This window comes from Salmo trutta, chromosome 20 (assembly GCF_901001165.1).
Source record: "Salmo trutta chromosome 20, fSalTru1.1, whole genome shotgun sequence".
Classification (NCBI taxonomy): domain Eukaryota; kingdom Metazoa; phylum Chordata; class Actinopteri; order Salmoniformes; family Salmonidae; genus Salmo; species Salmo trutta.
In genome coordinates, this window is record NC_042976.1 from 40,219,963 (window position 1) to 40,247,317 (window position 27,355).

At 43.3% G+C, this 27,355-nt stretch overlaps 1 protein-coding gene across 2 annotated transcripts in view; it reads right to left on the minus strand.

The window, feature by feature from the left end:
* scn1laa (sodium channel, voltage-gated, type I-like, alpha) overlaps positions 1-27,355 on the minus strand; it is a 43,537-nt gene that overhangs the window by 8,828 nt on the left and 7,354 nt on the right. Inside the window, exons 3-20 of one of the 2 annotated variants that reach the window (XM_029703280.1) lie at positions 26,392-26,705; positions 23,060-23,178; positions 22,722-22,811; positions 22,486-22,614; positions 21,595-21,686; positions 19,078-19,341; positions 18,524-18,587; positions 18,173-18,314; positions 14,696-14,902; positions 13,648-13,923; positions 10,189-10,527; positions 9,355-9,487; positions 9,001-9,239; positions 8,719-8,892; positions 8,230-8,586; positions 7,591-8,088; positions 453-585; positions 107-261 (exon numbers count right to left, since the gene is read on the minus strand). In XM_029703280.1, coding sequence (XP_029559140.1) covers positions 107-261; positions 453-585; positions 7,591-8,088; positions 8,230-8,586; positions 8,719-8,892; positions 9,001-9,239; positions 9,355-9,487; positions 10,189-10,527; positions 13,648-13,923; positions 14,696-14,902; positions 18,173-18,314; positions 18,524-18,587; positions 19,078-19,341; positions 21,595-21,686; positions 22,486-22,614; positions 22,722-22,811; positions 23,060-23,178; positions 26,392-26,652 — 3,672 coding nt within the window. In that variant the 5' untranslated portion in view covers positions 26,653-26,705. Of the gene's footprint in view, positions 1-106; positions 262-452; positions 586-7,590; positions 8,089-8,229; positions 8,587-8,718; positions 8,893-9,000; positions 9,240-9,354; positions 9,488-10,188; positions 10,528-13,647; positions 13,924-14,695; positions 14,903-15,267; positions 15,388-18,172; positions 18,315-18,523; positions 18,588-19,077; positions 19,342-21,594; positions 21,687-22,485; positions 22,615-22,721; positions 22,812-23,059; positions 23,179-26,391; positions 26,706-27,355 lie in introns of those variants that run through there. The other variant, XM_029703282.1, reaches the window with a different exon arrangement.

A 27,355-nucleotide genomic window follows, 5' to 3' on the forward strand; every position in this document is an offset into this window, starting at 1 on the left:
TACTGCATTTCTACTCCTTTGTAGTTTCTCATAAGGGTCAGAGAATTTGCCAGCCCCCTCTGTCATACTCTTAGATCCTTCCCCGAATCATTACTTCCCCACTTACCAGCGCTCCACTGCTGAGCAGGATCATGAAGATGATAAAGCTTTCGAACCAGTTGTGCTCCACTATCCTAAAACAGGTTTTTCTCAAAGTCCACCACATCTTCCACTTGGCCTCATCATCGTTCACTTGGCAGCACTGGAATCTGCGGACACATCCTGAAAGCAGACAACATGTAGGTTAATTGGGACAGATGTTACAATTCAACTTACTTTCCCAAATATGTGTGTCTTGTGTTTCTAGTTTCTGATCTTATCCATTCTATTTCTGGGTTCCAGCTTGTAATGCCTGAAGCTGTTCGCAAAAGACGATACCCACATCCTGAGACCTAGACTATTGTATCTCTCACCATCAGTGAAGCAGCCTTCAGGTTCCATGGACTCCTCAGGCTCCATGTCCACTGAGCCCGCTCCCTCACCTGGGGGCCTAATGTCCACTGTACTGCCCTCTGAGGAGCTCATCGGATGGTCTTCAGATAGCTGCTGCAAGGGGAGTCAAGCCAGAGCAACATTAGCAGAGCACACCCATGACAGGGCCTGGGACACTAGCATCTTCCCGGGAGCTGACATACTGAGCCTCATTACAATGGGTCACCCAGTGATGCAAAGGTACTGCCATATGTAAGCTCACAGGGTCTGTCTCTTTGTCTAGAGTTGTATATCATTTCATGCAGAATCAATCAAAATTACCTACAGACATAGAAGATGAGACACGTATAGTTTGGAAAGTCAAATTGCAGGCTAACACATGCATAAGCACTATTGAAATATATTTTTGTATCTTAATAAAGTGCTGTAGGTAAAAATGATTTCACTTTAGTCATATGGCATGCGTTCTCTAAAAGTGTATGTTTGAACCAAGCCTGTGATCTAAATTATAGAACATGTGTGCTCCATTATTTTCATGTCCAGGACTTTTTGATCCAAACAAACTGGTCTTTTCCCCTACACATTTTCCTCATTGACATGAAAACACATATGTCCAGTTGCTAAGCAGTAGACAAGCCTTAGTCATTTCAAAAAGAGGGTAGCCTGCATTAGCTTAACAGCAGATATAACAGTGTCGTGCACTTTAACCAAGACAGGCATTAAGGAGTCCGCATTCCAGGCTAGTGTCAGATTAGAACCACCTGATCGCGCATTAAACACCCGAGACAAGATAACTTGAGAGAGTAATGTGATCATACTGGGGAAACAATTCATAGAAAAATAAAATAGAAAACTCAGCGCTTAGAACATTTCCAAATACAGTGTAAGAACTAGAGGACTAACATCAGCTAACCATGTGGATGTGACCAATAGGTCATGCTTTTAGGAGAGGTGTGCTGGATTGCAAGGAATAGCATCCTCCCCGTGCAATGATGTCAAGCATCTAATACTGTCGGCAATATTCAAAGATGTGCCAGTTTTTCCAATAATTAAGCTTATTCAACGTCTCTCCTCAAGCACTTTGTATCTTTCTACTAGGTGTGTCTTCCAACAGCCTTGAACTGAGAGCAGACTTGCGTTAATGCCTTTCTGGAGAGTACAGTAGCACTGAGCTGTCATGGAACCCAGCTAATGCAGAATGGTGAATGATGTAAGCATGCTACGATGATATATGCGCTGGGAATACTTCGTTTGACTAAGCTACTGCAATCATCCAGATGTTTGACCTTCAATTTAGGTACTATTGTAGGCACTAGGATATCTTGTCATTTCCACATACAGTATACTCTACTATCTGTTAGTAGCTCAAGAAGTTGCACCTCTTTTGGACTTGAACTTACTTATTTCGGTTCCAGGTAGAACCCTTTTGGCATACCTAGAACCAAAAAGGGTTCTTCTATGGGGACAGCCAAATAACCCTTTTGTAACTCTTTTTTTTCTGAGTGTACTATGTCCTGTATTCTTACCTGCACTATCATTAATAACGGTATGCCTACTAGCAACAACATTCATTTTGGAAACCCAGCTGATTGAAATAATGATGGTCCTCTTAAAAACAAGCATTTGTAATCACCAATTATCATTCAATTATGGATCATATTTGCCAAATGAAAATGCCATAGTAAATGCTTGGGCTGTGAACCATTCCTCCAATAAATTTTGACCTTCAATTTCCATTACTCTACAGCACATAAGTCAAATTTGTAAAGTTCCAGGTGATCTCTGGCTGCTGAACAATACATCCCCCAAAACGAAACCAAACTAAAGGGACAAAACTAATAATAATAATGGGTTGATCTGTGGATGAAAATGGTGGTGTTGCTCATTCATTAAAAAAAAAGAAAGCATTGCAAAGAAGCCTTAAAAATATCAGGGTTGGCAGCATCAGAACGGCTGCTGAACGTATATACAAATGAAGTAGGGAGTAAAGTATGATCAAGCAGAAACAAACAAAGATGATCAATCTAATAAAAAGGTTGTTCTTTTTTGGCAAATGGAATAGGCAACCTCCATGGTTAGTGTTATGTACAATAAAGTGGTCTTACAAGTCTCCTCTCATTGAAAACCTTGAGAGCGTCTGTGAAACAGCTGCAATAACAAATGGGGTTAAGTGTGGTAAGTTACTGTACCACATGCTACCTTGTACGGAAGCAAAGCAAGTTAGTCACATATTAACATCTCAAAAAGCACATTTACAAGCTCACCAAATTTCCAACAGTCATTATTGTTAAACGAGAAACAGTAATTACAGTACCATAACAACACAAACAGCACAGTACAACAACATCAGCAAAATAAAACTGTAACACAGTGACATTTTACGACTGCAATGTTACCATAGATACTAATTGACAGTTGGCACTCAATTTGCACCATGTTCTGGGGGAGAGTGAGAGCTGAAATGGGCCTTTTTACAACTCAATGCAAATAAAGCTCCCTAAAGAAGAGGATGTAGCCGCAGAACACCCCCGATTTAAATGGCACATAATGGCATCGGAAGACGAGGATTCTCTTGTCTCTGTGGCCTCTCCTCATTAAAGGGTTGTGGTATAAGGATCCATAATGTCACATGCTCATACTCGGCTTGCCATGTAGCGTGGGTTAAGTGCACCAGCATGACCACGGCAATGGAACATTCTACTTATCTGAAACAGCAAATGTATCCATAGAGGACCACACCTCAGCCAATATCTGAATCGGTCTTCGTCCACTCATTCATATTCTATTTGTCTCTGGCTCCATTTTGCCAGACAGTCAAACTAAAAGGCGTAGAGTCATCGGAGTCTTACAGGAACATGTCAAAGTAATCACTAATGGCCCAAGCCTAACATGAGATCTGCGAAATGACCCCGACTTACATGTCTGTCTTTGACATCAATACTGTAAATGATCTAGAACTGTGATAAGGGTCTTGGAGGGACTAAGTGTTTATGTCCCCAGGATAAAAAGGGATAATTTCATGCAGTGCATATCGAGAGATGTAAGACCCAGAAAAAAACAGGTCTTAGCGTTATTGCGGTTCGTAATGGCATGGAAGCACAACCTATCTCTAAAGGGTTTGGCTCGTGAGACTGCTTTGAAATACATCTTAATCATCAAAGCTTTATTAAAAGATCAAGTTTGGGAGCAGTAAAACAGTGAGCGGACATCACCTTTTAATCTATGTATTGTGTAGGCCTAGAATATTTTAGCCAGCTCGCGTTTTGGGCCATATGCCCTTCGTGCAACGAGAGATCAGATAATGCTGGTGACCCTTGTATTTATTTTCCTATAACAATTGCTTGTTTTCCATTTCATATGATTAAAAACCAAGCCTTCAATAGGCTACCCTTAACCTAGGCCTATACATTCTTAGAAAAAAAGGTGCTATCTAGAACCTAAAAGAGTTCTTCGGCTGTCCCCATAGAAGAACCCTTTGAAGGACTCTTTTTGGTTCCAGAAAGAACCCCTTTGGTTCCAGGTAAAACCCTTTTGGGTTCCATATGCATCCCTTTCCACAGAGCGTTCTACATGGAACCCAAAAAGGGTTCTACCTGGAATCAAAAAGGGTTCTCCTACGGGGACAACCGAAAACCCCTTTTGGGAACCTTTTTTCTAAGAGTGTAGGCTATAGCGAAAGCTGGTTCAACAGCAATGCATTGTCTTTTTTATCCTGTCGATTTTATGATGTCACGCTTCTGACCTCAAGCTATTTACAACTATTGTTGTTTGAAAAAAAACTGGACATCTGGTTTTTTGTTTAATTTGATTAAAAACTAATTTGGCGCATGTAACAAATAACAATTTTGAATTCCCCATCCTGGCTTTATGGTGAACGTCCAGCTCACATCCAATGCAATCTCTCTTTTGAAGAACATATCAAGACTGTTTCAAGGACAGCTTTTTTCCATCTACGTAACATTGAAAAAAATCTGAAACTTTCTGTCCAAAAATGACGCACAAAAATTAATCCATGCCTTTGTTACTTCTAGGTTGGACTACTGCAATGCTCTACTTTCCGGCTCCCCGGATAAAGCACTAAATAAACTTCAGTTAGTGCTAAATACGGCTGCTAGAATCCTGACTAGAACCCAAAAAATTTATCATATTACTCCAGTGCTAGCCTCCCTACACTGGCTTCCTGTTAAGGCAAGGGCTGATTTCAAGGTTTACTACTAACCTACAAAGCATTACATGGGCTTGCTCCTACCTATCTTTCTGATTTGGTCCTGCCGTACTTACCTACACTTCCGCTACGCTCACAAGACGCAGGCATCCTAATTGTTCCTAGAATTTCTAAGCAAACAGCTGGAGGCAGGGCTTTCTCCTATAGAGCTCCATTTTTATGGAATAGTCTGCCTACCCATGTGAGAGACGCAGACTCAGTCTCAACCTTTAAGTCTTTACTGAAGACACATCTCTTCAGTAGGTCCTATGATTAAGTGTAGTCTGGCCCAGGGGTGTGAAGGTGAACGGAAAGGCTGGAGCAACGAACCGCCCTTGCTGTCTCTGCCTGGCCGGTTTCCCCTCTTTCCACTGGGATTCTCTGCCTCTAACCCTATTTCGGGGGCTGAGTCACTGGCTTACTGGTGTTCTTCCATGCCGTCCATGGGAGGGGTGCGTCACTTGAGTGGGTTGAGTCACTGACGTGGTCTTCCTGTCTGGGTTGGCGCCCCCCTTGGGCTGTGCCGTGGCGGAGATCTTTGTGGGCTATACTCGGCCTTGTCCTGGGATGGTATGTTGGTGGTTGGAGATATCCCTCCAGTGATGTGGAGGCTGTGCTTTGGCAAATTGGGTGGGGTTATATCCTACCTGTTTGGCCCTGTCCGGGGGTTTCATCGGATGGGGCCACAGTGTCTCCTGACCCCTCCTGTCTCAGCCTCCAGTATTTATGCTGCAGTAGTTTATGTGTCGGGGGGCTAAGGTCAGTCTGTCACATCTGGAGTATTTCTCTTGTCTTTTCCGGTGTCCTGTGTGAATTTAAATATGCTCTCTCTAATTCTCTCTTTCTTTCTTTCTCTCTCTCGGAGGACCCGAGCCCTAGGACCATGCCTCATGACTACCTGGCTTGATGACTCCTTGCTGTCCCCAGTTCACCTGGCCGTGCTGCTGCTCCAGTTCCAACTGTTCTGCCTGCAGCTATGGAACCCTGACCTGTTCACCGGACGTGCTACCTGTCCCAGACCTGCTGTCCCAGACCTGCTGGAACCCTGACCTATTCACCGGACGTGCTACCTGTCCCAGCCCTGCTGTTTTCAACTCTCTAGAGACAGCAGGAGCGGTAGAGATACTCTCAAAGATTGGCTATGAAAAAGCCAACTGACACTTACTCTTGTGTTACTGACTTGTTGCACCCTCGACAACTACTATGATTAGTATTATTTGACCATGCTGGTCATTTATGAACATTTGAACATCTAGGCCATGTGCTGTTATAATCTCCACCCAGCACAGCCAGAAGAGGACTGGCCACCCCTCATAGCCTGGTTCCTCTCTAGGTTTCTTCCTAGGTTTTGGCCTTTCTAGGGAGTTTTTCCTAGCCACCGTGCTTCTACACCTGCATTGCTTGCTGTTTGGGTTTTTAGGCTGGGTTTCTGTACAGCACTTTGAGATATCAGCTGATGTAAGAAGGGCTATATAAATACATTTGATTTGATTTGAATTTAGGAGCCGTCTGCTATTTCTGGAGAAGTGTGAATGTTTATAAAGCATTATGTTTGGGAGCAGCATAACGGTCAGTGGACATTCTCTTTATATTGGTTCTTTGTCCAGATTCTGTGGAAAGTTTGGATGTGCGTAAAAGCCTCCATTGTCTGAGTTGCCTTAATATTATATGCACACGGGGAGCAATTATGGTGCCTGTCACTGTATTTAGACATAACCTACAGTATTTAAAACTAGTTGTTATTTTGTCTTATTAGAATTTGATAGAATTATTGACTCTCTTTTGAAGCCTTATCAATAGTGAATTTAATATTGTTTCTTGACAACTTTTGGTAATTCCATGGCTCAGACATGGCAGACATAATGCAATTGAACAATATATTTCCATGTCGAAGCCATGCAATTGGGCTTCTTACAATGTGGACTGCAAACACGTAGCAAAGATGGGCTAGGCCTATATACATTTTGTTATTTTGTTTCCGTAGAGTATTTAACAAATTAGGCAATAGCGGACTAACATTGGAATTGGAGTTGATGACAACGCAATACATAAAAGACCATAAAAACACATCTTGAAGTAACCACATATTTAGCCATGGAGCACATTCTGATTGGCCAGTTAGGGTTCAAGCCTTGACACACCTACAACTTGTTTATTCATCAAAACCCAACCCTTTCGCTCCACCGTTAGCTACTACTAATTCCAGTTGTGAAAACAGCCAAAAATATTTCTGATATCCCCCCAAAACTATACCACCAGCGCTAAGACTCACCATTGCGTTAGGTTTGTTAAAATACAGCCCTGAGAGTGTTTATGTTAGCTTCCTGGTACATGTGAGTCACTGCAGCTGTTCTACCTCCCTAACCTACAATTGATTAACACCCCAGTGAGTGAACAGCGTGTGGCAGGCCAGAAATCCCCTCTTTGTAAGCTCTAATGTGCCAAACAAGCACACTATGATTACATTTGACCATCACCTGGCTCTGGCTGTCACAATTTGCAGCAGAGGAGGCTGGTGGGAGGAGCTATAGGAGGATGGGCTCATTGTAATGGCTGGAATGGAATGAATGGAATGGTATTGAATGGGAACCACATGTTTGACTCCTTTCTATTTTTTACATTCCAATGTGTCCGTCCTCCTATGGTCTCCCCCCCACCAGCCTCCTCTGATTTTCAGATACTACATCAGTGCAATAATATCTAATGAGTGATAGTAATGTAATTATGTTAGATAACGTGGACAAACAACAGCAAACAAGCAGATTTGCATAACATCACTGTCCATTTTTAAAGCTCATAACATCGCTGTCTATTTTTCAAATCCTTAACCTAGATCATCACTTGATTTCAAACTATGTACAAGAATCTCAGACTGTGAACTACTTCCACATTGTTCCACATAGAATCATGCTCACCTCTTTGCTTTCTTCTATGTCCGAGGAATCGCTGCTGAAGTCCTCAGTGTTGAGGTCCGACTCTCCCACAGCGATAGGCACCGTGACGGTCAGGCTGGCGTTGTGGATGAACGGCATATAGTCAGTGTTGTCATTCATTATGTACTTCCCTGCTGCATTGCTGCCCACCCCCACTCCCAACCCACTGGTGGCGCCATTGCCATCCTTTATGTATTCAGGGTCTTTCATGATCTCCACTGTGGTGTGGTTGGAGTTCCAGTTGGTCCCCATGGTTTTGTGGAGGTCATCCAGGGTCTTGTCCTCGTTCAGGCTCCTCTTCTTCTTCCTCAGACAGATGCTTTGGAAAGAGCGACGTACCAAGGCCTTGACGAAGGCGATGCCCTGGTGGATGCGGCCTATGGCCACCGTCAGATTGTTCATCTCGCTGTCATCATCCGTGGCCGCCAGGTTATCAGCACTGAACGAGCTCAGCAGCAAGGCCAGGAACAGATTCAGGACCTGCCACACACACACACACACACACGCACGCACACACGCACACACACACAACTGATGGTTTAAAGTTACTGTAATTGATTGACGGTGGATTAACAGTGTTGTTAACAGTCATACAGAGATACAGTAGAGCTGAAAATGTACCACTAGGTTCCCGATGACCATGACCATCAGGAAGACGATGAGACACATGCTCTGACCAGCCACCTCCATACAGTCCCACATGGTCTCGATCCACTCCCCACACAGCACCCGGAACACAATCAGGAAGGAGTGGAAGAAGTCATGCATGTGCCACCGGGGCAGTGTGCAGTCTGTAGAGATCTTACACACACTGTCTCTGTAGCTCTTCCCAAAAAGCTGCATGCCCACCACGGCGAAGATGAAGACGATGATGGCCAGTACGAGGGTGAGATTACCCAAGGCCCCCACTGAGTTACCAATGATCTTGATCAGCATGTTCAGTGTGGGCCAAGACTTAGCCAGTTTGAATACTCTCAGCTGGATACAAAGATAAGAATGGGATTAATATTCATTTCTATTCCAATATGTTGACAGTCTACTTTTATAACAGTGATTATTGACTGAACATGCAGCATTTTGGATGCAGTGCTGGAGTGTCGATTCTCTTACCAATCGGAATGATCTGAGGACAGACATTCCAGACACGTTGGCCAAGCCAAGCTCCATCAAGCTCAAACTGACAATGATACCATCAAATATATTCCAGCCTTCCTGAAAATAAATGTATGGATCCAAAGCAATAATCTTGAAACACATCTCAGCTGTGAAAATACCCGTGAACACCTGAGTAAAACAACACACAAGAACAGTGACAACAGTAATTAACAGGTCATGTGCTTCAAATGGCCGATTTAAAGTGATATGGCAAAAACAATTGACGTGACTGCGTACCAGGTTTCCCACATAAAGCATGGTGTTGAACTCCCCAGACATTGGGTAATGCTCCATAGCCATGAACACTGTGTTCATAACAATACATATGGTGATAGCTAGGTCTACAAACGGGTCCATCACGATCATCTTGACTATTTTCTTGATCCTCAGCCACTTCGGACAACAGTCCCAGATGAGGAAGGTGTTGGCAAACTTGTACCAGCAAGGAGGGCACTTCTGTCTCGATTCTTCAAGTTCTGATAGATATAGAGAAATAACAGAGAAATATTTGTTCTATGAATGTGTTCTCATTTTGTCTATTCAGGCTATTTGTTCTAGGGGGTGTACGGGGTATGGTATAGTTGTACACACCTTCCATGGTGTTGGTTATAACACTAGCTACACTGAGCGCCCTCTGCCTGGCAACTGGGTCTTCCAGGAAGTCCATAGTGGCCTGGTACGATCCATATCGGGCCTTTCTATACTCTGTCTCTGTAGTGTTTTCCTGGAGTTACATCATTTGGAAGCATTATCAATGTATTAATAAAATCATCACAAACCAATTGCATCAGTAATATTCTGTATCTCAGCACAATGTAACCACCGAAGATGGCCATGTTCAAGGGCTAATTCATCTCTTAACCAGTAAGTAATTATCTGTTCAACCATAAAAATACTGTATTTCTAATCACATCAATAGAAATATTTTAATAGTTTTTTATCTATATGGAATAAATAAAAATCTATATAAAAATCTAAACTTGTTTTATACTGCCTTATATTTAATATTTTTAACAAAATGTAATCTTTAGTGTGTAACTGTATGTAAATATACCATAAGTAATGTTTAGGTAGTCAAGGAGAGAAAGAAGGAAGAGAGAGAAGGAAAGGAACAAGATGCACACTACAAGACCACAGCAGAGCTAGAGTAGAGGCACTGCAGGCGGAGACAGAACAGAACTGGTTTAGAGACAGCAGAACAGAACTGGTTTAGAGACAGCAGAACAGAACTGGTTTAGAGACAGCAGAACAGAACTGGTTTAGAGACAGCAGAACAGAACTGGTTTAGAGACAGCAGAACAGAACTGGTTTAGAGACAGCAGAACAGAACTGGTTTAGAGACAGCAGAACATAATTGGTTTAGGCCATCCAGGCTAAACTACACTTCCTTGCATTGTCATCAGTAGAGGCCTTATCTACTGTCACCTCTGGCAGAAGGAGTCCCTCAGGTGACTTGGGGAGTGAAGCCCCGCCCACTAGGGACACCACCCCGTTGCAGTCGACGGAGCTGTGCATCTTCCCATTTGCTGGCAGCAGGACGTGTGATGGCATGCTGTTCTGGCTCACGTTGCTGGAGCGCCGGTCGCTCCGCCGAAGGACAAACAGAGAGCCCCGGCGACTGTCGTTGTCCTCGAAAGTGCTGTTCTCGTCGTCGGCAAAGTCGTTCTCCGAGCCTATGTCCCGCGCACGGTCCCGGAAGCTGTAGAGGCTAGCCCGGCTGTTCCGTCTGGACGAGAACAGGGGTCCGCGGATACTCAGGAAGGACTGGGAGAAAAATACATTCCTCAGTGCCCGTCACTGGTATAAGCATGGGTTGAGAAGTGGAGTAATTTAAGATGGAAGAATGGATCCTGCAGAGGGTGATTGTGATGAAGATGATGCAATGATGTTGATTATCTAGAGCAGGGGTTCCCAAACTTTTTACAGTCCCGTACCCCTTCAAACATTCACCCTCCAGCTGCATACCCCCTCTAGCACCAGGGTCAGCGGACAGTTTTTTTGCCATCATTGTAAGCCTGCCACACACACAATACGATACATAAGAATGAGTGTGAGTTTTTGTCACAACCCAGCTCGTGGGAAGTGACAAAGAGCTCTTATAGGACCAGGGCACAAATAATAACAATAATCAATAATGTTGCTCTTTATTTAGCCATCTTACATATAAAACCTTATTTGTTCATCAAAAATGGTGAATAACTCACCACAGGTTAATGAGAAGGGTGTGCTTGAAAGGATGCACATAACTGCAATGTTGGGTTGTATTGGAGAGAGTCTCAGTTTTAAATCATTTTCCACACTGTAAGGCTGTGTCGTACTGGAGGAATCAAATGCAGGAAGCTGCGATACAGGGTAGTGGCTTTAATAAGCACAACAGCTAAAACACAAGCCTTCCCAAAACAGCGATCAAAGCGCACAACAAAACAAGGTTCCCCAAACACAGGGGACAAAATACTGTTGGCGCAAACACACGCTGCAAAATACAAAATCAGAGTGTCACCAAGCAAAGCAAACAGAGAAACAATCCCGCACACAGAGCAGGCGGGCCTCCTGGCTAAAATAGCCCAGCTAATCAGCCCAAACCAAAAACAGGTGCACACAATCAACAAAAAGGGGGAAAAGGAAATCGGTGGCAGCTAGTAGGCCGGCGCCACCCGAACAGGAGGGGGAGCTACCTACGGTAGGAGTCGTGACACACACACAGTCTGTGCCTGTATTTAGTTTTCATGCTAGTGAGGGCCGAGAATCTACTCTGACATAGGTACGTGGTTGCAAAGGGCATCAGTGTTTTAACAGTGGGATTTGCCAAGGCAAGAAACTCTGAGCGCAGCCCTATCCAGAAATCTGGCAGTGGCTTCTGATTAAGTTCAATTTTCACAGAACCGCTTGTTGCAACTTCGATGAGGCTCTCTTGCTCAGATATCCGTAAGTGGACTGGAGGCAGGGAATAAAAGGGATAACGAATCCAGTTGTTTGTGTCATCCATTTCGGGAAAGTACCTGTGTAATTGCGCACCCAGCTCACTCAGGTGCTTCACTATATCACATTTGACATTGTCTGTAAGCTTGAGTTCATTTGCACACAAAAAAATCATACAATGATGGAATGACCTGTGTGTTGTCCTTGCTAATGCAGACAGAAAAGAGCTCCAACTTCTTAATCATAGCCTTAATTATGTCCCGCACATTGAATATAGTTGCGGCGTGTCCCTGTAATCCTAGATTCAGATCATTCAGGGGAAAAAAAACATCACCCCAATAGGCCAGTCATGTGAGAAACTCGTCATCATGCAAGCGGTCAGACAACTGAAAATTATGGTCAGTAAAGAACATTTTAAGCTCGTCTCTCAATTAAAAAAAACGGGTCAATACTTTGCCCCTTGATAACCAGCACACTTCTGTATGTTGTAAAAGTGTTACATGGTCGCTGCCCATATCATTGCATAAGCAGAAAATACACAAGAGTTCAGGGGCCTTGATTTAACAAAGTTAACCATTTTCACTGTAGTTCCCAAAACATCTTTCAAGCTTTCAGGCATTCCCTTGGCAGCAAGAGCCTCTCGGTGGATGCTGCAGTGTACCCAAGTGGCGTCGGGAGCAACTGCTTGCACGCCAGTTACCACTCCACTATGTCTCCCTGTCATGGCTTTTGCGTCATCAGTACAGATACCAACACATCTTGACCACCAAAGTCCATTTGATGTCACAAAGACGTTCAGTACTTTAAAAATATCCTCTCCTGTTGTCCTGGTTTCCAGTGGTTTGCAGAAGAGGATATCTTCCTTAATTGACCCCCCATAAACGTAACGGACATATACCAGGAGCTGTGCCAGGCCCGCCACGTCTGTTGACTCATCCAGCTGTAACATATAGAATTCACTGGGTTGTATGCGAAGCAGTAATTGTTTCAAAACATCTCCTGCCATGTCACCGATGCGTTGTGAAACAGTGTTGTTTGATGAAGGCATTGTCTGTATAGTTTTTGTTGGCCTTTTCCCCCAGCATTGTCCCATCCATATCCGTGGCAGCAGGAATAATTAAGTCCTCCACAATAGTATGGGGCTTGCCTGTCCTAGCCACTTGGTAGCTCACCATATAAGATGCTTCTAGCCCCTTCTAATTAATGGTGTCTGTTGATTTTATACGTCTTACTACTCAAAAGTCGTCTTTATTCTCGCTCAAAACACTCCCGTGGCTTATTTTTCAAATTGTCATGTTTCGTTTCTAAATGTCTGCGCAAGAGTGAAGGTTTCCCGCGAGAGAGTAACGGTTAATGTGATTGGATGTTAATTATTTGACTAGGCTACCTGTATTTGACATTGTGTTGTTATTTCGCTGAACAGTAGATGGTTTCATTTTATTTTTGGCAGTGAAATGAGGCTACTCAGGCAGGAAAAAAACCTCACCCAAATGTATAGCCCCGTTGGAAAATATAAATGTACTGTTTGAAAATGTGAAGAGAAAAAAACATATTTTTATTTGCGGGTATCCCCGATGGCATTGTGCGTACCCCAGTTTGGGAATACCTGATCTAGAAGATGACCTCAGGGACAATATAAAAGGAAATGTGCAAGAGCACGATGAAGAGGATAATGATGATAATGACGACAAGCACAATCCTGTTGCCTCTGCTGATGAGGAGGATGCTGATGAGGAGGATAGTGATTACGATGATAATGCAATTGAAAGATGACGGTGCTGCTGAAAATGGAGATGATAGGGTAGCGTTGATATTGATAATGCCGAAAATAATAATGATGATGAGATTAATAGATTCACTAAGGAGTGTGTAGCATGCACAACAGTTCACCAATACAGCGAACACACATGCTTTTGATAGCCGAAGGTAAAGGTAGGTTAAAGCAGTATGTTAAATTATCCTGACCTGGTATGGTGTTGAACAGCTCATGTCATAGTTGTGCAGGTTAGAGGCATCCATGGAGAAGCGGAAGTGACTCTTTTTCATACTGCTTTCGGACTCAGACCTGTGACACTTGTCATTGTTCTCTCTCTCCTCCTCCCTCTGCTTCCTCTTCTTGCGCCTGTTGCGCCTCTCTTTGGCGCTCTTGGAGCTGAGTTTGGAGGCCTCTGAGGAGGTCTCAGTGAGGTCCCCTCTCTCACTGAACTCCCCACTCTCAGCCGCCATCACCGTTGCCGCCGCCTGTAAACCAATCAACACACCTAAGCTATGGTCGTCAGGGGCAACACATGACTCAGCAGGGCAACCAGTCAGAAATAGACACAATAGGCTATTAAATGCCTTCTACATTTAGATTAAAATACATTTACCTTTGAACATTTGTAATCTGAATACTTAAAAAAATCTTGGCCATTTTCAGTTTAAGATAAATGAGAATATGAAGAGTACACTTCCAAAACACTAAATCTACTATTTTTTCACATTTGTGTTCTTTTCACTAGAAATGATTGTTTATGGGTGCCTTCATATGTGTGTAAAACTGCTGAGCGTGAAAAACTCAGCAGCGTTGCAGTTCTTGATACAAACCAGTGCACCTGGCACCTACTACCATACCCCGTTCCAAGGCATATACATATTTTGCCTTGCCCATTCACTCTCTGAATGGCACCCATACACAATCCATGTCTCTATTGTGTCAAGACTTAAAAATCCTTCTTTAACCTGATTTAACAGGTGACATCAATAAGGGATCATAGCTTTCATCTGGATTCACCTGGTCAGCCTATGTCATGGAAATCATCTTTTGTACACACCCATCTCTTTCATAATTTCTTTAAACAACAAAAGGTAATTTACCTACATTTCTGAAAATGGATATATAGCGTTTAGGAATGAAACTCTTCATATATCACTAGCAATATAAATGACTATTAAAGGAATCCCATGGTTGTTGTAATTAATGAGTGTGCTGAAACGGGTGGCGTATAGAGTGGAAGTGGGAGATCTCCTGTACCTGTGCATCCTCCTGCTGTCTCCTCAGCTGCTCCAGCATGGCCTGGAACTCCTCCTCCTTCTTCTGAGCCTCCTCGATGGTGGCCTGGTTCTGCTCGTCGTACGCCATGGCGACCACAGCCAGGATCAGGTTGATCAGGTAGAAGGAGCCCAGGAAGATGACCAGCACAAAGAAGATCATGTACGGCTTCCCAGCAGCCCGCAGGGTCTGGAAGAGGAGCAACACCTCTTATGACACATTTCTTACAACCTCTTCTAACATATCTCCAAGTAAATCACCAGTCTTCCTATTACACCTCGTATAACATATCTCTACTGAGAGGATGCTAGTGGAGTACTAAAAGGACCATGATAAAACATGCAGAAAATGTGTGCTCACGTAACAAGCAATTTGGAACATACACATTTACCCTGTGACATTGCACACCTGATCTGGGGTATTGTTCTGTATTATTTGCTCAGAATTATTCGCTGATCTCTCTATTCAACGGACAACAAGGCATTCAAAAAGACATGCTGCCTTTGCTTTAGTCATGATGCGACCAATCTTTGTTTCCTCGAGCAGAAACGCACCTGCCCGCCATTAGGAGGTTGTTTGAATAGGCCGCTGGCAATCTCTTCTGTTTTGTAATGGGAGAATGTACTCATTTTCATCACACAGCAAATGATGCCTCTCTTTGTGTTTTCAAGAGAACCTTGCCCATCAAGTTAAACATGTCACAAACAAGGGCCAGGATCTCTTTTAACAAACCTAACGCATTGGTAAATCTAAGCACGGACGGCAGTGCTATACGTCCAGGGGTGTGTCAGAAATATTGTTGCTGTTTTCACAGTGGTTATTTTGAGCGCAATAGCTGGCGGCGGTGTAGGTGTGACGAGGGCTTGGCCACTCACTGGCCAATCAAGGTGTTCCATGGTTTATTACTGCATGCTTTTGTCTCAAGTTCTGCAGGTCTTTGCGTTGTTATCAACTCCAATTCGGCTGGGGACACGGAATATTCTGGTCCTAGTCCATTGTGGATTGATCCTACGGTTTATTAAATAGTATAAGTTACAGTAACAAGGGATAGCAACAGTAAAAAAAATTTTTTTTAAAAACATCCAGTGGTTGCTCAATATGGTTGGAGTGTTGACAGTCAACATTGTTGTAATTGGCTTCAATGAGTATAGGCCTTTCCGCATCGCACTTATCCTCAAGTAAAATGACTAGTCGCCCGTAACTTGTGTTGTATGTGCGAGGCACGTTCTCAATAAGCAAGATGTAGCCTAGTCATTATGTAGCCTGCCATTATAGGACAGCACTATTTGAATAGCCTATGTTTGGAGGAGCGTATCTGGTAACCGGACAATGGGGATGGATACAAGCCGAATGGAGCACTGCAGGTAGGCCTATGGGAATTGTGAATAATACAAAAGCATGTCGGCAAAAGCCTCGCGACTAGAATCCTTTTATGGATAGGCTGCTCGTGAATTCTAAAGACATCAGACACATTGCTGTTGAAACAGCTTTCGTTGTAGTTGGGTACGTTTTTTTTTTTTTTTTTTATCAAACGAAATCAAACGAAACGGAAAAAGAATTTAAATTTTCTAAATATGAGTGTCCCCGGATTATCTCATCTTTTGCTCCATTATGGGCATACAACCTACATGGAGAGTTTTTTTTTATGCACTTCCTAAATAAAAACAGAACCTGGCTATAACGATGTATTAGCCTACATAGATAAAAAAGTGGATGTCCGCTCACTGTTTTGCTGCTAAAGCTTTGGTGATTAAGATTCATTTCAAAGCGGTCTCACGACCTAAACCCTTTGGCGACCTTGTGTTTTCATATGTACATTGATAGTTTTTTTTTATCTGATGCTACACTAAGATAAGATCAGAAACATACATTTTTTTCTAAACGAATCCAATCTGGAAGTGGTTGGATTCATAGCAACTGTTAGTGAGATAGTTGTTCCAGTTTGACGTAGGTAGTCTCCATGGACTGTATTGTCTTCCCTACTCTGACAGGTGTTCTGAATGCAAGTTAGGGGTGATGTGAAAGTGCTGAATATCTTCCTCCAAATTGGATCTAACAGAGATATTACATTGCAAACTACCATAATGTGACACATTAAGAAATATTCAAATAAGGCTTTACACCCTTATTACTCAAAGGAAGTAAACCCGAAAGAGAAATGTACTCTGCTGGAGTTGATTGTTAATCCATTTAGTGTCGTTTTAACTCCAGAAATATCAACACCATGACCAGAGTACTTTTCAGACAAAATGGGGGTTGGACCATATAAACACCAAAATGTTGTTAAATTCGACTCCATATGAGTTGAATTAACTCTTGCAATTTTACTGTGTATGCTTGGTTTTTAATGAAATGAAACGAAATGGGGGAAAAAAACATTTGTTTTTCACGTTTCTAAATACGAGGTTTACGGGCACAAAAAGCACATCTCAATTGCTCCATGTGCATATGGGCACTGTGTGTCACAGCTGGATAGGCTTTGCTTCCATTGTTAAAATCCATGCCATAACCAACCGCGTTACCGCTAAGTCCAGTATTCGGTTGGTCTTAAATATCCCAAGCAGCGCATACTGAAATTGGCCCTTTGGCGCACGTTTTTAAGGACACACCTTAGATAATGCCAACCCTCCCACCTCAGCACATACAAGCTCATTTAAGACAGGTAAAAGACCAATCCTGGCATATGATTTGAAAATAGAAGAGTGACGGCTTTAACAGGTAAAAATTGCAAACAAGCGTGCATTTGACAACTGCGCTGGGCGTTGGTTTAACGCCAGACAAAATTAGAGCCCGTAGTTTTCCTCACAGGTGCAGTCAGAAGCACAGGAACACAGGGAACTCCACTGAGCACAGAAGCTGGCACAAATGGGTCTGTCCAATGCAACGACAACGCTAGCAGTCCCTTTGCCTGTAAAAACAGCGCCCCAGTATCACGTCATAATGCAGACAGACCATAGAGTTGGGATAGAGGGCACACTTGGCCCAAAGCCCCTTGAGGTAGGTTTGAGGAACCAGCCTGATCGCTGCATTCAGAATTCTGTAAGGAATGGCAATCAGTCTGGTTCCACCAGGCTTCCAATGAGAGCTTTCACCATTTTGAAGTAGTCAACATGGTGAGACTTGCTATGGGTTAACGAACGATCACAGAATTCCATCCTGGTCAGCGGAAGGGGTAAGCCAATGAATTATACTCCTGAGCAAAGATTCCACAATTACAGGTGGCAGTTAATCACCAACCTTGGCTTTATACCTGTTTAGATGATACACTCCAGCACAGTAAGTGGTATGCACCTATTCAGTCTATGTACAAACTACCAATACACTCATAGAAGTAAAAGAGGAAGACATGGACTACTTTAAAATGGAGATAGCTCTCAATGGCACTGGCCAAGCTGTCACAAAAAGCGGCCATTGCAAAGACAGGAGATGAGCTCTCTAGTACATCTCTATGAGACAGACCTGCTGGTAGAGGTTCTCCCAGTAGTCCTGAGTCATCAGTCTGAACAGAGACAGGAAGGCCCAGCTGAACGTGTCAAAGCTGGTGTAGCCGTAGTCTGGGTTCCGGCCCGCTTTGATGCACCAGAATCCCTCTGGACACAGCCTACAACAAACAACAAGCCTGGGAAACTCAAACAGAATCAGAATCACCATCACTGCATTCCCAATATCCTGTGAAGTCTACTTTGATGTTAACGCACAAAGACATGCACGACCACACGCAGGTACGCACACACACAAACAAACGCAAGCACAATCAATAGTGCATCCTGACAATCAGACACAAAGGTAGTAATGTGGGCTCAATCTTACCCAGCACCACTGCCATTTCCACAAAGCAAAGCATCCCTTTTACCTGGGAGGTAGTAATAATTATCTACAGGAAAAAGAGACAAGTCAATCTTTTGTCAACTGCAAAAAAGAGAAATGATTTTCATTCTCACCTCCATCATCACAGCATTGTAACTAGTGAACAGTTCAACGCTTTAGTCATGAAAAGCACTTTCCTTTTCTCTTATCTATTGTCTCCCCTTTGACCCCATGGCTGCCCGGGTCCTAGTGTCATGGCCATCCAGGTGCCATTTTCCCCATTTGGGTGGTGACTCAATGCCCTCCGTGTTGACAAGCTAAACATGCCACTAGTATCATCCACAAACCGGCAGTGTTATGATTAACCGCCACACTACTTCCCACCAGAAGCTCTTACAAACCCCTCTGCCGTTCCTGTCATTTTACATTACGCTCTTCAGCCGGGGCTGCTTGTTTGGCGATTAGCAATGAGCTGTGACTCACTCACTGTGGTCCGTGGTTACTAGCATGGCTTTCACCCTCCAATGGCTGTCTAGAGCCAAAAGAAACATGCTTACCAGGATTATTAGTGTAATTGGTCCAGTTGAACGGGATGGTCTCGTTAAAGTCCGCATCATTAAACTCCTTCCCATTAAAGTCCAATGTATCATTCAAGAGGTCGGTTGAGTTAAGAGGGATCCTTAAACATTTGTTTCTTAAATTGCCCATAAACAGCTGCAGCCCTACCAGGGCAAAGACACTTAGGCAGAATACAGTGAGGATCATCACGTCTGACAGTTTCTTCACTGACTGGATCAGCGCTCCCACAATGGTCTTCAGGCCTGCAGGACACGACAGAACCTCACTGTTATTCGCATAGGAGTCTTATACAGTGTATGCAAAGAAGAAGTGTCATTTGTATGCAATGTTAACATCACAGCATGAAACGTCATCTCTGTTGCTCATATTTTTATTTAAAAAAACCAGTGTGGATGTGTCCCAAAACGCGAAATCCACACATTTTTCATTTTGTGTTCTTTCACTAGAAATGATTGCTTAATGTGTGTGTAAAATATGACTGTTCTCAGATTTTTTTATTCATAGATTTTGGACGTGTATTAAAATGTATTTTATTTTTCTAAACGCTGTATTTCCATTGTTTAGCTGGAATGGAATGTTTGTATACAGTGTATTTGACTGTATGTGGTTGTCTCACATAGCTATCTTAGGATCAATTTACTAACTGTGAGTCGCTCTGGATAAGAGCACCTGCTAAATAGCTAAAATATTACAAGTAAATTATTTACATACAGAGGTAATATAACTGTATTGATTTGTTTTATATTGATGTCACAAATGTATCATTTGTACAGTCCTTAATTTAATTTTTTTTTTAATTTGTTACATTGGACTGTGTAAAACCTAGCAGTTCTACTTATTTCTCTGAGAGTGAGGCGGATATACACTGAGTGTACAAAACATTAAGGACATCTTCTTAATATTGAGTTGCACCCCCTCTCCCCCTTTTGCCTTCAGAACAGCCTCAATTCGTCAGGGCATGGACTCTACAAGATCTCAAAAGCGTTCCATAGGGATGCTGGCCCATGTTGACTCCAATGCTTCCCAAAGTTGTGTCAAGTTGGCTGGATGTCCCTTGGGTGGTGGAGCATTGTTGATATACACGGGAAACTGTTTAGCGTGAAAAACTCAGCAGCTTTGCAGTTCTTGACACAAACCGGTGCACCTGGCACCTACTACCACACCCAGTTCAAAGGCACTTAAATCTTGTGCCTTGCCCATTCACCCTCTGAATGGCACACATACACAATCAATGTCTCAATTGTTTCAAGGCTTAAAAATCCTTCTTTAACCTGTCTCCTCCCCTTCATCTACACTGATTGAAGTGGATTTAACAAGCGACATCAATAAGGGATCATAGCTTTCACTTGGGTTCACCTGGTCAGTCTATGTCATGGAAAGAGCAGGTGTCCTTAATGTTTTGTACACTTAGTGTATAGCGATTTGCAAAAAAACAACATGATTATTTGTCTCTCTAAAATGAAACCATCAAGCGATAGATTTTAAACAAATACATGTCTGTCATTGAACAACCCCCATGCCATGATTAGAGAGTGAAAAAAACACCAACCTCTGTCATACGCTTTTAAACAATAAAAGCGAATTTACCAACATTTTTGAAAATGGATATATAGTGTTTTTGAAAGAAACTCCTCAATTGTCAAAGAATGGTACGCTGGCAGCGCAGTGACACATTCTGCTGTCTCAATTGGTGGTCTTACACCCTAACAATGTTTAATCAGTTATACAATGTTCTTTTCTCCACTAGAATTATATGAGCCATGACAAGCACATCATATTTTCTGACTAAGATCCAAATCCCGGTCATATGTTTATAGCACACAATGTAGCTTCAAATGAAGTCCCTGAATGCTCTACGGTTGATTATAAAAACAAATAAGCTGAGGAGCATAGTTGTTATAATGGCCAGGCAGTTCTGGCCACAAATTGACATATGTTGTAGTAGATATTATACCTGTGTGTTATACACCCTACCAAGAGTTTGGATCAGAAAACATGTCGTAGAGTATAATAACAAAAGCATGCATGTCTGTGAGGAAGGGCATACATCACAATCAGCTCTGACATATGACCCACCCTTACCAGACCAAAACACAGTCTGTCTTCACTGAACAAGAACAGTTGAATGAAGACAAACACCAGTCAGGGAGAACACTGACAAGCAACCATCCCAAACAGCGAAGGAAGGAGAGAAGAGCTGGACAGCACCACAAACACAATTAAAGCTGGATTTAAACAAAGTCTCATGCAAACAAAATCGACTAGACCCCCGAGGCTGTTCAATAAAAATAAACAAATCAATAAATAAAATCGTCTAAAAGCAAGAAATCCTTTCCATTTTAAATGAACTGCTTCAGATTCCTGCTTTTACTGGCAGCATGAGAGGCAAACCTAAAGAAAAGCATGAAGGTGAAGTAACCCTTAAACTTTGATGGAGTGAGTAGTACAGTACCACCCTTTGACCCCGAAACCTTGTCCCTTAACCTGGCTCTCACCTGGGATGACCGATATAGTTTTCAGTGCTCGGAGAACCCTGAACGTTCTCAGTGCTGACACATTGCCCAGGTCCACAAACGATGTGACATATCTGTAATAAAAGGGAAGTCGCATACAGACGCCATGACAGGACAACAAAGAGCAGTCGGAGGAAACATCACACAAGGAAGGGGCTGGCTGACAGCTGGCAGCAGGCACTCCTTACCTGGGATAACTGAAATAGTTTTCAAAGCTCTCAGTACTCTGAAAGTGCGAAGAGCTGAAACATTGCCTAGTTTTACAAACTCTGTTACATACCTGCAGGAAAATTCACAATTACAATAGTGTACTTCAGGAGAAAATACATTCATGTAACATGGCAAGGTCCCTAAACTCCTCAAACACTATTACATGGTGGGATAGACAATAGGTGTGAGGAGTCTGAGGAAGGACACTAGCAAAGCTAAGGTTAGACTGAGAAGTGCCTCAATATTCATCATGTCTGCATGGGATTATAATTACAAAGATGTGCAACCATTCCAACACAGTATTGCATCACAACTGTTGTCTTGTGTATGCGCCAACAATTAATACACTAACAACACAAAGAATAAACTAAGGGGACTTGTTGCCCCTGAACAACAAACAGAATCAATGTACTAAACTACATGTACAGTTACCCAATACTTGTAACTCATCTGCCTCAAGCAGCAAAAACAAATGGTAGTGAAGTCTGCTAGCTGTTAGTAGAAATAGGCAAAATGACTTGTAGCGTAGAAGTGGATTTGTCATGAGAACTTTACAGACTGAACATTAGTGTATAGTGTTGCCACTAGTTACATCATACAGCTAGGTACGCGGGATACAGTATCCCGTTACAGCTCATACCAGTAAAACGTGTGAATACTTACGCCATGACAATAACACAGAAATCCAACCAGTTCCATGGATCTCGTAGAAAGGTGAACTTCCCGACACAAAAGCCCCTTGCCAATATTTTTATAAGAGATTCAAATGTATAAATTCCAGTGAATGTGTACCTGTTGGAAACAAAGGGGACTGGTTAGTCGACATGAATAATTGTGGATGGGTATTGTGGATGTGTATTGTGGAAGCATGTCGATTTTGGGGTAAGAGGATGACTTACTCTATATTCTTTGCCCAGTCCGGGGGCTGACTCAGGGTCATAAACGCACAGTTGGTAAGGATAGTGAACATGATTACTATGCTGAACAATGTGGAGGCAGTTGTCAAGGAAACTGAACTGTCCAGACTGGTTCAATATTGCTTACACATGACATACGATACAACACCTGACATCGGGCATAGAACGTAGCAGGTGACCACATATCTTCAGTACACAAATCACTATACTGCACTAATTATCTGTTCAAACAGGATAAAGACATGGGATATTTGGATATAGATTTAATTTGACCTAAAAAAAAAATACATTAATTTTAAAAAATGACAATGAAAGGATATGAGTGAACCAGTACCTTAATTGATATTCTTCTAAGAGGGTTGAAGGGGCTTAAGACATACAAGGCAGGAGTGGCGTTGAAGCGGAAGATGGCCTTCCCTCGGTTCAATACTATAAAGGTCTGTGAGAGAGAGAGAGAAAGAGAGAGAGAAAAAGGGAGAGAGAGAGAGAGAGAGAGAGAGAGAGAGAGAGAGAGAGAGAGAGAGAGAGAGAGAGAGAGAGAGGGGGAAAGAGAGAGACAGGGAGAAAGACACCCCATGAGACTGTAAACACATATTCCTGGTCATTTAGGAGTGATGGATATGAACTATTCACTAAACAAAAATATGTGAATTATGCATTTTTCTCTTTGAGAAGAAAAACAACACAACACCAGCTTCTGGTGTTGCTATAGCACACATTCTAGAGCACAGCGATACTCTGTGGTAGGGCTCAGCGATATGACGATATACACTGCTCAAAAAAATAAAGGGAACACTTAAACAACACAATGTAACTCCAAGTCAATCACACTTCTGTGAAATCAAACTGTCCACTTAGGAAGCAACACTGATTGACAATACATTTCACATGCTGTTGTGCAAATGGAATAGACAACAGGTGGAAATTATAGGCAATTAGCAAGACACCCCCAATAAAGGAGTGGTTCTGCAGGTGGGGACCACAGACCACTTCTCAGTTCCTATGCTTCCTGGCTGATGTTTTGGTCACTTTTGAATGCTGGCGGTGCTTTCACTCTAGTGGTAGCATGAGATGGAGTCTACAACCCACACAAGTGGCTCAGGTATTGCAGCTCATCCAGGATGGCACATCAATGCGAGCTGTGGCAAGAAGGTTTGCTGTGTCTGTCAGCGTAGTGTCCAGAGAATGGAGGCGCTACCAGGAGACAGGCCAGTACATCAGGAGATGTGGAGGAGGCCGTAGGAGGGCAACAACCCAGCAGCAGGACCGCTACCTCCGCCTTTGTGCAAGGAGGAGCAGGAGAAGCACTGCCAGAGCCCTGCAAAATGACCTCCAGCAGGCCACAAATGTGCATGTGTTTGCTCAAACGGTCAGAAACAGACTCCATGAGGGTGGTATGAGGGCCCGACGTCCACAGGTGGGGGTTGTGCTTACAGCCCAACACCGTGCAGGACGTTTGGCATTTGCCAGAGAACACCAAGATTGGCAAATTCGCCACTGGCGCCCTGTGCTCTTCACAGATGAAAGCAGGTTCACACTGATCACATGTGACAGACGTGACAGTCTGGAGACGCCGTGGAGAACGTTCTGCTGCCTGCAACATCCTCCAGCATGACCGGTTTGGCGGTGGGTCAGTCATGGTGTGGGGTGGCATTTCTTTGGGGGGCCGCACAGCCCTCCATGTGCTCGCCAGAGGTAGCCTGACTGCCATTAGGTACCGAGATGAGATCCTCAGACCCCTTGTGAGACCATATGCTGGTGCGGTTGGCCCTGGGTTCCTCCTAATGCAAGACAATGCTAGACCTCATGTGGCTGGAGTGTGTCAGCAGTTCCTGCAAGAGGAAGGCATTGATGCTATGGACTGGCCCGCCCGTTCCCCAGACCTGAATCCAATTGAGCACATCTGGGACATCATGTCTCGCTCCATCCACCAACGCCACGTTGTACAACAGACTGTCCAGGAGTTGGCGGATGCTTTAGTCCAGGTCTGGGAGGAGATCCCTCAGGAGACCATCCGCCACCTCATCAGGAGCATGCCTTGGCGTTGTAGGGAGGTCATACAGGCACGTGGAGGCCACACACACTACTGAGCCTCATTTTGACTTGTTTTAAGGACATTACATCAAAGTTGGATCAGCCTGTAGTGTGGTTTTCCACTTTAATTTTGAGAGTGACTCCAAATCCAGACCTCCATGGGTTGATAAATTGGATTTCCATTGATTATTTTTGTGTGATTTTGTTGTCAGCACATTCAACTATGTAAAGAAAAAAGTATTTAATAAGATTATTTCTTTCATTCAGATCTAGGATGTGTTGTTTAAGTGTTCCCTTTATTTTTTTGAGCAGTATATATATATATATATATATATATATATATATACGTCTATCGTTTCATATTATGCTCTATCGTTTATTTCGTTGTGTCGCAAATCACACTCTTTACGGCAATACTTTCCGTCAATTGGACGTCGCTTTGCGTTCTTCCACACGTGCCACGTGGAAGGAAATTTGCAACACAAACAAACATGGAGGAGAGTGAACGCGACACAGAGCACGGAGACTGTACCTAAAAGAGGGGTTACGTCGGTCGCATGGACGTGGTTTGGGTATGAAAAGTCTGACACGGATCAGAAACCGTCCTCTGCAAAATATGCCGCAGGCCGGTCCCGACAACAGGTTCAAACACCACTAACCTCTTTTACCACCTACGCAAGAATCAAATGAAACAGTACGGAGAGAGTCAACAGATGAGACCACAAAAAGTAGTCGAGTGCTCAAAACAAACCCCCGACTCAGACGTTGCAAGAGGCTTTTGCCCGCGGCACACCATATGGCAAAGAATCACGAAGATGGCAGGAGATAACAGCTGCCGTTACAACTTACATTTGCAAAAACATGGCCCAATTTACACGGTCAAGAAATAGGGGTATCGTGTGTTGGTGCTAACACTCGACCCAAGGTACCAAATGCAAATACCTTTTATTTGTTGAGTATAATTCAAAATATAATAAGAAATAGGCCTTCACATGTGGTCATTTTATATAAACTATTTATTCATTGAATTTACAGAAAATGTGTATATCGTGATATGTATCGTTATCGGGATATGAAATGACCTATATCGGGATATGATATTTTGACCATATTGCTCAGCCCTACTCTGTGGTGTGGTAATATCTTCCCTGAACTTGTCAGATGGTATCCCTATCGATCCTTGCTTTCCTGTCACCTTGGATACAAAGGCTCTGGATGGATGACAGCGTGCTCCACCACCTGTCCTACACAATAACAACTGAAACTGGATCTGACAACAGAGAACCTGGGTGCTACGACAACTCTGGGTGTCACAGCATCACAGTGCCTGACACAGAGATCTCTCACAGCACGGGAATACTGTACACATGACTGGATAGACAGTAGTATGCATCAACATAAACCCTCTACTTAAAATAGTATGCAGATCCACAGTTGAGGGCTACTGTATCCAAAAACATGTGCTACTACATCCGTTATGCAACGTTACAGACAACTGTGTGTTACACATGAATGCATGTCTATGCTTTCCAAGACTGCCATAACCCTTCACAGCTCCTTCAAACACCTCTTCCTTGGTTTCAAAGCCCAGCTCTTTGTGATGACCAATCCAACTCACTTTCTGGTTGCTGTAGAAGGTGTCCAGGTCCTCCAGTGGTGTGGACACCAATCCTTTGGGAATGTCCCCGTATATGAGTGGCAGTGATTTGCCTGCCTCCAGGTCACTGCTGGGCTTGGGTCCGTTGTCGTCATCGTCATTGGGCTTCCCCTTGGGTTTCTTGGCGTTCTCCTCAGCAATCCGCCTCTCAATGGCATCAAGGGAGTCACGACAAAACAGGCGGAAGCTGTCTGGTCCTGGCGGTACAAGCAGCTGTGCCATCTTTTCATCCTGCACATTCAGAGTGAACGGCTAGCCTCCTTCATTAGAAAGGACTGGAGAAACAAGAGGGAGAAGCTCCAGTTAGAGGCAATGGTAGTGACTCTGTATCAACTCCTGAGGCATGGATATCCCAAAAAAGACATAAAACCTATGAAATATTTCTGCTGAAGGAAATGTGCAACCTGTACGAGTGCAGAACACAGTGACTTGGACAATATTCTCCCGATATAATCTTACACTCACAATCATCCAATGTCACACGGATACCAGTGACAAAGGAAAACAGAAATGCTTTCCATACCGCATCTCTTTGGCAGTATAACAATCAATATGAGGAACTTTACAGTCTATTCTTCACACCTATTACTTTACTTTAAATAAACAAGCCCATGAGTGGAGGGAGATCTGGCTGTGGATCCCACAGAGGACAAGTAGCAATCCATTATCAGTCTAGGGAGACCTGTCTTCGCTCTTGAATCCACAGCAACTACCCGGCAATAATGAAATCAGATTTGCCATATAACACAGGCTTGTAGTTTAACTCATTACTCTCTGCTCCAGAGCCAATCCTACCGACAACAGCTAGAAGGCACGGTTTCATTCCGAGCCCAGAGTTTCCACCTTAAAATGAGTAACGAAATTACAGAGGGAGAGGCTGATGTTCCAAATAGGCTCAGAGAGTAGTAAGATGATGCACAGGGAC